The sequence below is a fragment of the Kogia breviceps genome, chromosome 18 (assembly GCF_026419965.1).
Source record: "Kogia breviceps isolate mKogBre1 chromosome 18, mKogBre1 haplotype 1, whole genome shotgun sequence".
Classification (NCBI taxonomy): Eukaryota; Metazoa; Chordata; class Mammalia; order Artiodactyla; family Physeteridae; genus Kogia; species Kogia breviceps.
Window position 1 is genome coordinate 46,126,776 of NC_081327.1, and position 12,693 is coordinate 46,139,468.

Genomic DNA, 12,693 nt, shown 5'->3' on the forward strand with positions numbered 1-12,693 from the left:
CCTCTCTGTGTGGCCTTCCCGATCCTGTCTCTTCCCCACCCCCACCAGCAGTTCTGTCCCCTCCTAAACAACGTATCTGCCATGTGTCCTCGTCTCAGGGTCTGCATCTAGGGAAAACCAAATTAAGATACCCGATCTCTACAACAAAGGGCCCAGATCATCCCACAGCCAAGTGGCTACGCCTCTTAACGGTTCTTACTTGATATCCCAAATGTAGATGTAGGTGTCCACAGAGCTGGTGACCAGGAGATCTGGCTCAAACACTGCCCAGTCCAAGTCACTGGAAACACAAGGAATAAACAGGACAACAACGAAGAGAAAGAATTCTGGGTCCATTTCCAAAGCATTCGCAGATTTCATTTCTAGTGGCTTCAGAAAGTCACTGTTAATGGGCCCCTGAACACGGTTTAGGCTGGGCATCTCCAAAGTTCTTTGGGGAAGAAGACTTAACCAAGCTCTGAAGGAAACTTTCAGGTCCTTCCCTGGTTACCACCTGCTCCCCCAAACCAAAAGAAACGGAGCATTTCAACTTAAAACACACACACACACACACACACACACACACACACAAGCGCACATACATGCATGTGCACAAACTAAGACAAAACAAAGAAAAGAACCCCACGGAATGGTTGACATCGTTTTTAAAATCAGACTCAACCACAGGTACCTTGAGTAAACCCAACATCTTTAAAGCACTGGCAGGGCTTCCCTGGTGGCGCAGTGGTTAAGAATCCGCCTGCCAATGCAGGGGACACGGGTTCGTGCCCCGGTCCGGGAGGATTCCACGTGCCGCGGAGCAACTAAGCCCGTGCGCCACAGCCACTGAGCCTGCACTCAAGAGCCCGCGAGCCACAACCACTGAAGCCCGCCTGCCTAGAGCCCGCGCTCCGCAAAAGAGAAGCCACCGCAATGAGAAGCCCGCGCACTGCAACGAAGAGTAGCCCCTGCTCGCCGCAACTAGAGAATGTCCACGTGCAACAATGAAGACCCAACGCAACCAAAAATAAGTAAAATAAATAAATTTAAAATAAAAAAAAAAAAAAAAAAAAAAGCACTGGCAGACTGCCGTGCTGCCACACAGCTTTCAAGGAGGGCAAGCAGGGCTCTGGTCCTCCGCACCCGCGTCCTCACTCCTTGAAAGGCACTTGCTACACCAACAGTTAACACAGGCCGGGGGGTGTGGCCTTTCCCATCATCACCTCCCCCATCAGCTTCACCACTGCCACACTTCCTGCCGCTGCTTCTCACAAGAGGTTCCCCCCCACCCCGAAACAGTGACCCAAGGAAAGGATGGATCCAGGAACATTCCAGAAGCCGGCTGGAAGGCCACGAGTGGGAAGCAACTGGGCATCTGGGTAACGGACTGTGATGCAGGAGCCCCACGTGGTGCCCCTCCCCCCGCCCCGCGCTGGAGCAAAGGGCCGGCCCCCAAGGTCTCTGTGCTCCGGGGCGCCGCCGACCGTGAGCTAGGGGATTCTGTGGCATAAGTTCACCTCCCTCCTGCAGCAAACAGCTCTAACCCTTTATTCTGGACCAGGCTGTACCTAAGTGTCTCCTGGGATCGGGGTTAACAGCTACAGGGGTGCTGGCTCCTAAACACTGGCTGCTCCTCTCTGCAAAGACCATCACTTCAGGACTGCTAAGGACGCAGCAGCCACCTGGGGCCAAGGCAACACAGAGGGTCAGGGGGATGGTGTCTTTGTTTCACTTCCTGAGGGGCTGTGACAAAGCGAGACAGGCCAGGGAGCAGTGGAGGGCTGTGCCTACCTGATGACACGAGTGTGGCCTTGTAAGGTCGTGCCAACTTCCCCGCTGCCGTCTTTCCACTTATAAAGGTCGACCCGTTGGTTGCTCTGAAAAGAGACAAGGGGAAACCCATCTTGAACAGCTACGGCTGAACGAAGGCTACAGACACACTCGTGAGCGCGTGAGCTATGGGTTATGGGGCCGCCCCCAACCATCAGAGGACCGACCTCCCTGCCCTAAGGGTCACACACCCATCTCCCCAGCTGCTGTCACACTCCATGCGCTCAGCTCACCCTTCCCACCATCCAATGCCCGAAGTCCACCTACCACACTTTGAAAAAACACACGCATGAGAAAGGAAACAGAATCACCACTAAAAGGGTGTCCTAGAAGGCAAAATTACAGAAGACTCCTTGAAATATGAACTTCTTTAAGGGTTAAGCAGAAAGACACCGGGAAAATGGGCCAGAAGAAACCACAATTACAATAAGGAAAAGGAAGAAAAACAAAGCTTCAATCAAACTACATTTCTCTTAAAGAAGCAAGCCAGGGCTTCCCTGGTGGCGCGGTGGTTGAGAGTCCGCCTGCCGATGCAGGGGACCCGGGTTCGTGCCCCGGTCCGGGAAGATCCCACGTGCCGCGGAGCGGCTGGGCCCATGAGCCGTGGCCTCTGAGCCTGCGCGACCGGAGCCTGTGCTCCGCAAAGGGAGAGGCCACAGCAGTGAGAGGCCCGCGTACCGCAAAACAAACAAACAAACAAACAAACAAACAAAGAAGCAAGCCAGCAAATGCTCCCTAAATATCATGAGTTCATGAAACACACTAAAAATGGATAAAGATTACTAAGAGACTAATTACTATTAGTAGGCTATTTAATAATTTCTGAACTTATATATATATATATACATATACATATATATGATGGATTTTCATTTTAACTCAGAGACAGACAGTTGTATACAGCTCTGAGATTTTTATCCAGAAATGCCAGTTTCCAATTCTAAACAGGTAAGGTTCCTGTCAAAAGGTAAGGATTCAAACTAGCTTCCAATGGGAACAGGAGTGTACAGAAAAGCCCCCCTCATCTTATAATAACATTCTCAGCCGTTTCCAGGGTCTGCTAGTGCCAGTTTATGGACAAGGAACCTTAAGAAACCTGCCTTCTGCTCTTTCCTATCACACTGCACACTGGGCGTCATCACCCACATCATAGGTGAGGCAACTGAAGCTCCAAAAGTTGGATGGGCGCCCAAGATAAAACAGTGAGTGTTGAAACTGGGACTTGACCTCAGATTTGCCTAACTCCAAAGCTCCTTCTCCTGAAAATGCTTGCCTTCCAACCAAGAGCGATGAAGGGAAAAAAAGAAAATCAGTCAATTGAACTTCATCAAAATTAAAACTTTTACGTATCAAAAGACAGTATCAAGAAAGTAAAAAGACAATCTACAGAATTGGAGAAAATATTTGCAAATCATGTCACTGATAAGGGTCTAGTGTCAGGAATACATAAAGAACTCTTATAACTCAACAGCAAAAAGACAAACAACCCAATTCAAAAATCGGCAAAGGACTTGAATAAACATATCTCCAAAAAATGATATACAAATGGCCAGCCAGCACATGAAGGGATGTTCAACACCATTAGTCGCTAGGGAAATGCAAATCAAAGCCACAGTGAGATACCACTTTATACCCACTAAGATGGCTAGAATTTTTAAATTACAAAAACAAAAACAGGAAATACATTTTGGTGAGGCTGGATTGTGCACTGCTATGCAATGCTGATGCATTGCTGATGGGACTGCAAAACGGTCTTGTGCATTGTAGAAAACAGTTTGATGGTTCCTCAAAAAGTAAAACACAGACTTACCACCTGGCCTTTCAATCACTCCTAGGAATACACCCAAAAGAAGTGAAAATGAGTACCCAAAAAAGTACATGTACAGGGCTTCCCTGGTGGCACAGTGGTTAAGAATTCGCCTGCCAATGCAGGGGACACAGGTTCGAGCCCTGGCCCAGGAAGTTCCCACATGCCACGGAGCAGCTAAGCCCATGAGCCACAACTACTGAGCCTGTGCTCTAGAGCCCGTGAGCCACAACTACTGAAGCCTGCGCACGTAGAGCCCATGCTCCACAACAAGAGAAGCCACTGCAATGAGAAGCCCGCGCACTGCAACAAAGAGTAGCCCCCGCTCGCTGCAACTAGAGAAAGCCCGCACGCAGCAACAAAGACCCAACACAGCCAAAATAAATTAAGTAAATAAATTTATTATTTCTTTAAAAGCACATGCACGTACATGTTCTTATCAGCACTATTTATAATAGCCAGCCCAAATGCCCATCAGTGGATGAACAGACAAAATGTGGTGTATCCCTATGATGGAATATTATTCAGCCATAAAAAGAAGTACTGATACATGCTCTGACGTGGATAAAGAAGCCAGACACAATAGGTCATGTGTGGTATGACCGCATTTATATGAAATATCCAGAATAGCTAAATCCAAAGATGGAACACAGATTGGAGGTGGCCAGGGGCTGGGGGTGGGGGAATTACTGCTTAATGGTAAGGGGGTTTCCTTTGGAGTGATGGAAATGTTTGGGAACTAGATAAGGGTGGCAGTTACATAACACTGTGAATGTCCTAAATGATACTTAATTGTTCACTTTAAATGACTGTCTGAAAAAAATAAATAAATAAGGCTCTTTCTTGCCACTCCCAAACACATGCAGTGTTAATCCACTTGGGCTGAGTACTGAAGGGTCAGCCTAAATCTGTGGTTCCCAATCAGGGGAGATTTTGCTTCCCAGGGGACACCTGACAATGCCTAGAGACATTTTTGGCTGTCACGATGGGGGCGGGGGAGGATGCTACTGGCGTCTAGTGGGAGAGGGGCCAGGGATGCTGCTAATTTCCTACAAAGCACAGGACAGCCCCCACCATGAAGAATGACCTGGCCTGACCTGTCAACAGTCCCAGGAATCAGGTCCACTTTAGTCACTGTCCCTGGTTAAAGGCAGACAGTCAGATTCTATTTTGGAAATGACGGGGAACAGCAGCTTTTTGTTCCTTCTAAAGCTGACAGCATTGCTCTTCTGTCTTTTGTGAGGTGCTTTCCTCTCAAAGACTGCCATTCCCGTTAAGAACAGACCCAGACAGCACTGCGAACGGTCATACCCCCCGGAGGATGAGAAGGGCTCCTTCAAATACTGCCCTCCCGGTCCAGTGCAAAAGGAGCCAGAGGTTTAGGTCTTTAATTGTCCTCGGAGGACAGAACACTGATAAAGAATCGGGCAAAGGATACCAGAGATGATCTAAGCCCAGATATTTTTTCAGTTGTGAACCCCTTGGAAAACCTAATGAAACATATGCATCTTTTCCCTGGAAGAATTCACATATAAACAGGATTTATTCAAAAAAGAATCCCTTCCTTTGAGTGGAAGGGTGTATGGAATCTTCTGACCCCTCTGAAAGCAGTGACAGTCGCCCCCAGACCAGCCCATCAGGTCCGTCCTTAGAACCTCTTTCAGTCACTGGCTAGTTACATTCACGTAGAAAACGGGTTCTTATCACACACAGACAGAGAGGTATCTACCTGTTTCCCTTTCCAAATCTGGACTCAATTCTTAGAATTACCGATGGTACCCCCAATTCTTTTCATATACATTTAAATCTGTAATTGCCTCCATCTTCCTTTTAGAACTATGCAACCCCTCTTTGCCGCCTGAGAAATGACGATTATGTTCTCTTCTCTACGTAGACCTACCAGCCTAGATCTCACATTTAAAAGACTTTTCCAGGTTTCCCTGGTGGCGCAGTGGTTAAGAATCCGCCTGCCAATGCAGGGGACATGGGTTCGAGCCCTGGTCCAGCAAGATCCCACATGCCGCGGAGCAACTAAGCCCGTGCGCCACAACTACTGAGCCTGCGCTCTAGAGCTCGTAAGCCACAACTGCTAGGCCCATGCGCCACAACTACTGAAGCCCGGGTGCCTAGAGCCCGTGCTCCGCAACAAGAGAAGCCACCACCACATATATACAATGGAATAATACTCAGCCATAAAAAGAAATGAAATTGAGTTATTTGTAGTGACATGGATGGACCTAGAGTCTGTCATACAGAGTGAAGTAAGTCAGAAGGAGAAAAACAAATACCGTATGCTAACACATATATATGGAATCTAAGAAAAAAAAATGTCATGAAGAGATTAGTGGTAGGATGGGAATAAAACACAGACCTAACTAGAGCATGGACTTGAGGATATGGGGAGGGGGAAGGGTAAGCGGTGACGAAGTGAGAGTGTGACATGGACACATATACACTACCCAACGTAGGGTGGATAGCTAGTGGGAAGCAGCCGCATGGCACAGGGAGATCAGCTAGGTGGTTTGTGACCACCTAGAGGGGTGGGATAGGGAGGGTGGGAAGGAGGGAGATGCAAGAGGGAGGAGATATGGGAACATATGTATATGTATAACTGATTGATTTTGTTAGGGGAAACTAACACACCATTGTAAAGCAATTATACTCCAATAAAGATGTTAAAAAAAAAAGAGAGAGAAGCCACCACAAAGAGAAGCCCGTGTACCGCAACAAAGAGTGGCTCCCGCTCGCCACGACTAGAGAAAGCCCACACGCAGCAACGAAGACCCAACACAGCCATAAATAAATAAATAAATTTATAAAAATTAAAAAATAAAAGCCTTTTCCTGTACTCCTTGAATGAGCTCACCGAGGCTGCAAAATAGTGCGCGAAGCTGTCATGAGGATTCCACTGCACGGCTCCAATGTCCCACTTGCTCTGGCGTGAGATCTTTCGGTGACCTTCAAAGGGGGCATCTAGATTGACGATGTATAGGAATCGGCGGCTAGGAAAACAACATCAGCATTATGCAAACAGAACAGCATTAGCACTAAGATAGAAGAGCACATTTGGAGTGACATACGGTTCGCAAGAAGTGCTCAAAAAATCCCCAGATGTACATGACGTTTATCGACTCTGAAAGGCGTACAAGTGACAAGAGTAACTCGTGGCTGCTGGGCAAGCGGGAGCCATACTCCCTGTGAGATCTGTCTCCTGAGATGGTCCTCCCTCGCATAGCCATGGAAGTCTGACCTCCTCCACCAGACTCAGCTCCAGCCCAGCCCTCTGCCAGCCTTTTCCAATCCCCCAGTTAGGATCAGAGCTGCTTCCACACGACTCCTGTGACAGTCTGCATTTGGACTACAGCACAGCACTTATCTGTGTAGCAGAACTGCTAACGTACAGGATCCTGTCCCAAACCAACTGAGCGTTTGGGGTATGGACCATGTCTTGAATATCTTCGTATGTGTGTCATCACTAGGCACGGTGCTTTGCATGCAATAAACGTGTGTAAAATTAAACACCTCACTTATCACTTAGCCAAATAATTTGAGAAAATCTCAAATTCCCGTGCAAGTTGACTACTTGGGGATGGGAACTAAGTTAACACTATCAGAAGGGGAAACAATAAGCAAAAAATAATAATAATGAAAATAATAATAAGTGCCAATAATGTTCAAGGTGCCAACCAATATAAAGGATCTGAAAACGGTGATGTCCTTTGTTCACCTCTTTTCCTTCTGTTTTAAGAAAAAAATCCTTGGTATGTGTATCAACCTCTTCAGCAGGCATCAGCGATTCTTTGTTGGGGAGCGCGCCAAGCCCCCGGGAGTTGGCAAGGACAGGTGGGCTCGATAGTGAAGAAAAAGATTAACCGTCCCTGCTCAGAACAGACGGGAAGTAGAAAGTAAAAATGGCATGTAGAACTCTAGCAGAAACCCTAGGAGGGATGGATTAAGAGAGAAGGGAAGCACAGGTAAGACACAAATTAAGAGAATTTCTGGGGCTTCTGAGAAAGTTGGTATAGTACAAAGACCTGGAAACTGTGACCTCTTCCTAAGGAATCATCTGATCCTATGGCAAGCAGGCCGGCATTTCCCATCAGAATGAAAACAGGGCAAAGGCCAAGCACTATATATATGGCATGTTTTTCAACAGGGGAAATCAGAGACAGTACCGGGCAAATGCAGAACAGCAGGAGGTGGGCACTTCAGGATGAACATGCCTGATTGGATATACATGTGTGTCCGCATCCCCCACTGAAGAGCCACTAGAATAAGAGTGAAAACATAAAAGACAGAAACCCACAGAGAAAATGAGAGAGGAAACGGAGAGCCGACAGAAAAATGGTAACTGATCCAGAGGAAAGGCACCCAGCACCCAAGTGCCTGCAGAGCAAGCTGGTTCACACTGTGGAATCCGGGCCCACAGGAGCTGGAGAGGAAGAGAAACGACCTCAGAGGAGCCCTGGACCTGGGACAAGAGGCACAGCAGGGGGTGAGCGAGAGCTGCTGCGCTCAAAACAGGGCAGGAGGTGGAGGGTGAGCCCCTCAGGCCTCTTCCCCTGCTCAGAACTCACAACACATGGCTTTTAGTCTTCAGATGGTGACTGATGACAAGCGGATTCTTCTCAGGAGGAAGTGAGCAGCCCAAGAAGGAACGAAAGCAAACAAAACAACCACAACAAAGCCCTGGAGATGATGACATGTGGGCACCCTCCAACAAAAGGGCCCAGGTCCCGCCTGACCTCCCTACAGCGGACCCCAGCACTGCACACGTGAACAGAGATTCCACTCACCCTTTAATATTAACAGAGAGCCCGGAGCATCAGTCACAGCAGGAAACTTGAAAGACAGAGACCAACACAGCCAAAAGGACAAAAAGGAAATGGGCGGCGCAGAGGAAAGAAGAAACCTAGAATTTATATTCTCAGACATAAAAGAAGACAAGTTAAAGAACAGAGAACAAGAGCTCCTGGAAATTAAAGTTACAGTTGAAATTTTTTTTTTTTTTTTTTTTTTTCGGTATGCGGGCCTCTCACTGCTGTGGCCTCTCCCGTTGTGGAGCACAGGCTCCGGACGCACAGGCTCAGCGGCCATGGCTCACGGGCTTAGTTGCTCCGCAGCATGTGGGATGTTCCCGGACCGGGGCACGAACCCGTGACCCCTGCATCAGCAGGCGGATTCTCAACCACTGCGCCACCAGGGAAGCCCTACAGTTGAAATTTTAAAACCTGACAGGAGGGCTGGAAGTTAAAGTTGAAGAAAACTCCCAGAATGCAAAACAGAAAGACAAAAAGACCAGAAGTTCAGAAGAGAATCCACACAGGATAGCCAAGATGCACTGAGAGGAGCTCCCCAAAGAATGAGGAAAATTATCTGACATAATGCAGAAAAATTTCTCCAAACTAAAAGACACAGATTTCCAGACTGAAAAGGCCCTCCCAGGTGCTAAAAATTATTCGTTATTTTAAGCTGAATGGCGACCATATGGGTGTATATATATTTGTACATTTATTTGAGCTGTTCACTTAAGCATACACCTTACTACACATATTTTCAAGTTCAATATAAGAAAATAAAATGGTGAACTTCAAGATCATGTTGAAAAATAATCTGGATGTATGCATGTCGAAGAACACATCAGAACAACAACACTTGCATGATTTCCAGTTACATAATCCCGTTCTCTCCTAGAATGCTACAGATGACAATATCCACATCAGTCAATACTGAGAAATCCAACGTTTGAGATACACTTATTCCAGGGCACCTGAAAGTAGTTTATGGGCTGTTAATAGGGCTACATAATGCCAAGTATATGTTATTTTTCTATTTGTTTAGCTAAAACAGGTAATAATGTCAAAAAGGGAAGGAGGGTCCCTCTAGGTGCCCAGCACAATGAATGAAAAAAGACACATACCAAAGCGGTCACAGTGAAAATTTCACACACACAAGAGGTAAAGATAACACTAGGGATAAAGATAGGATTTCTCCAAAGAGAAAAAATAGGTCACATACAGAGTCCAGAATCAGAATGGCATAGGACCTCTTGACAATAACTCAGAAAAAGAACCCCAAATACTGATTCAACCCAACAATTGTTATATGACTACACTGGAAGGAGGGGGAAGGCCAGGTATACATACATAAGGGACTCACAACCGAAGTAAAAGTGCTAAATACTCATCATCTACTGTAAGAAGTCCATTTGAATATCTATGATGGATAAATCAAGATATAGCAGTGTGTGGAGTATACCACTTGGAAAAATAGAGGCAATCCAAAATAAATAGCTAAAAGAATCTTAACTGGTTGCCTCTGGTGAGTGAGATCAGGGTGGGGAAAAAGGTGAGGTGGGGGGCTTCCCTGGTGGTGCAGTGGTTAAGAATCCACCTGCCAATGCAGGGGACACGGGTTTGATCGCTGGCCCGTTAAGACCCACATGCTGTGGAGCAGCTAAGCCCGTGTGCCACAACTACTGAGCCTGCGCTCTAGAGCCCATGCTGTGCAACAAGTGAAGCCACGACAATTAGAAGCCCATGCACCCCAACGAAGAGTAGCCCCTGCTCGCCTCAACTAGGGAAAGCCCATGCACAGCAACGAAGACCCAACTCAGCCAAAAATAAAAAAACAAATTAATTAATTAATTTTTAAAAAAAGGTGAGGTGGGATTCTGCTGACTGACAATATAAGCCTTGTAATGTTACTTGACTTTTCAAACTATGTATAGGTATTTCCTTGATTTAAAAAAAAAAAAAAAAAAAGAGGTTTAAAAACTGACTAGGGGGTTTCCTTGGTGGCACAGTGGTTGAGAGTCCGCCTGCCGATGCAGGGGACGCGGGTTCATGCCCCGGTCTGGGAAGATCCCACATACCATGGAGCAGCTAGGCCCGTGAGCCATGGCCGCTAAGGCTGTGCGTCCGGAGCCGGTGCTCTGCAACGGGAGAGGCCACAACAGTGAGAGGCCCGCGTACCGCAAAAAAAAAAAAAAAAAAAAAAAAACCTGACTAGGAAATTAATAACATATACCAAAAAACCACTGACTTGTACATTTAAATGGGTGAATTGGGGCTTCCTTGGTGGCGCAGTGGTTAAGAATCTGCCTGTCAATGCAGGGGACACAGGTTTGAGCCCTGGTCCGGGAAGATCCCACATGCCGCGGAGCAGCCAAGCCTGTGTGCCACAACGAATGAGCCTGCGCTCTAGAGCCTGCGAGCCACAACTACTGAGACCACGTGCCACAACTACTGAAGCCCGCACACCTAGAGCCCATGCTCCGCAACAAGAGAAGCCACCGCAATGAGAAGCCCACGCACTACAACAAAGACTAGCCCCTGCTCACCGCAACTAAACAAACCCCACACAGCAACGAAGACCCAATGCAGCCAAAAATAAATAAATTTTTTTTAAAGGGTGAATTGCATGGTATGTGAATTGTATCTCGATAAAGCTATTTGTTTAAAAAGTGAGTTTGGCAGGGGCAGAGACATACCAATTTTTCCTATCTATGCATTCAGGGTGACACAAGAAAATTATCGACAGTATCGATAACTGTCTCTGGTGAGTGGAGTCAGAGGTAGGAGGGAAACTTACTTTCCATGGTATAGCCTTTTGAATTAATGTTTGCTATGGTTTTATTTAAAAGTAATTTAAAACATGATTTCAAAATAAAATAATGAAGTTAATAGAGAACACTTCATTTTATAAATGGGTTCATAGACAACTAAGTTAATGAACATATAGCTAAATCTGAGAGGTAGTAATCTAGAGCAACATGAAAGCAAAGGGACTCTGACCATTACATGTTATCATACTGGTACAATTAGGATGATTAGCAAATGCAGGGACCTTAATTGCCAGAATCTTAATTTTGAACCAGAAGACACTACAGAAATTATGTAGTTCAACTTCTTCATGATGAAATCAAATTGCTTCATGAGAAAACCGAAGTCCAGGGAGGCCAACTGAATAAATGTCCAGGGGCTCATAATCAACGGTACTGCCAAACTGTAACCCAGATCCTCTCGATCCTAGGAACTAACTACCTGTTAGACTGTACCAGACAGCATCCTTCTGAAGAGTCCATGCACTAAACAGAAAATGGCAATTTCAAGACCAAACTACCAGTCACTAACATTTCAAAGGAATTTTATTGCTCACCTGTTAGGGCAGAGAAAAAAATAAACTGCAAATAATCCCCACAACTGCCGCTGAGGTCACTAGGACAGCAGAAGTAAACCCTATGAACCGCAATCCTTAAATAAAAAAGTATTTTCCAATTTCCCAGAAACCTCTTGATTTGCAATTTGTTCCCAGAAATCGTGGCAGACGAACTCTGTAAGCTCACTTACCCGGAAAGCACTGCATGCTGCCCCAGACAGTCCACAGACATTGCAGTTGCCTGTGAAAGAGAACACAGATTCAGTTCTGCCAGCAAAGCCAGCTCAGGTTAGAGAAGACAGGCAGGTAGACACCTGTGGGTCTTCCTCTTCCCATGGCCCAGGCAGTCCCCAGCTGGCAGTTCTCTACAGTGGATACTTTAACCCCCTTCTAATTCTCATTCAAATCTCACATTCACCTTCCACAATAGGGCAGCAGTTGTCTTGTTACCCCTAAGACCAGGGCTACACACAATCGAACCTGGGATATCTCTCCCTCTCTCTCTCTCTCTCTCTCTCTCTCTCTCTCTCTCTCTCTCTCTCCCCCTCTCCCTCTCTCCCCCCCCCTCCCCCTCTCTCTCTCCCCCTCACCTCTCTCTCTCCTTCCCTCCCTCCCTCCCTCCCTCCCTCTCTCTCTCTCTCTCTCTCTCTCACACACACACACACACACACACACACACACACACACACACATACACACACCACCCATGCCTTCCCAAAGGGCATGGAATCCTCCTCCAAGCCGAATGGCAATTGGTAATATTCAAACACCACCTCTGCTGAATCCACGGTCACATTCTTGTCATTGAGATGCCCAGTTCCCATTTAATCTGAGATTTCCAGCACATTTTACTGGCTGCCATTTCCCAGGTCTCCCAGTTCCTAGGGATCACCATCTTTTCAGGATCTGACGTCCAA

At 46.7% G+C, this 12,693-nt stretch overlaps 1 protein-coding gene across 6 annotated transcripts in view; it reads right to left on the reverse strand.

Moving 5' to 3' along the window:
* The window catches only part of WDR59 (WD repeat domain 59), a 92,060-nt gene that overhangs the window by 67,093 nt on the left and 12,274 nt on the right, over nucleotides 1-12,693 (reverse strand). For all 6 annotated transcript variants that reach the window (XR_010837916.1, XR_010837918.1, XR_010837917.1 and 3 more), the window contains exons 2-5: nucleotides 11,968-12,017; nucleotides 6,483-6,618; nucleotides 1,771-1,856; nucleotides 200-280 (exon numbers count right to left, since the gene is read on the reverse strand). Coding sequence is in view for 3 of the 6 variants with exons in the window: in XM_059043727.2 (XP_058899710.1) it covers nucleotides 200-280; nucleotides 1,771-1,856; nucleotides 6,483-6,618; nucleotides 11,968-12,017 (353 nt within the window). In the remaining 3 variants the exon portion in view is untranslated. The remainder of the gene's footprint in view (nucleotides 1-199; nucleotides 281-1,770; nucleotides 1,857-6,482; nucleotides 6,619-11,967; nucleotides 12,018-12,693) is intronic.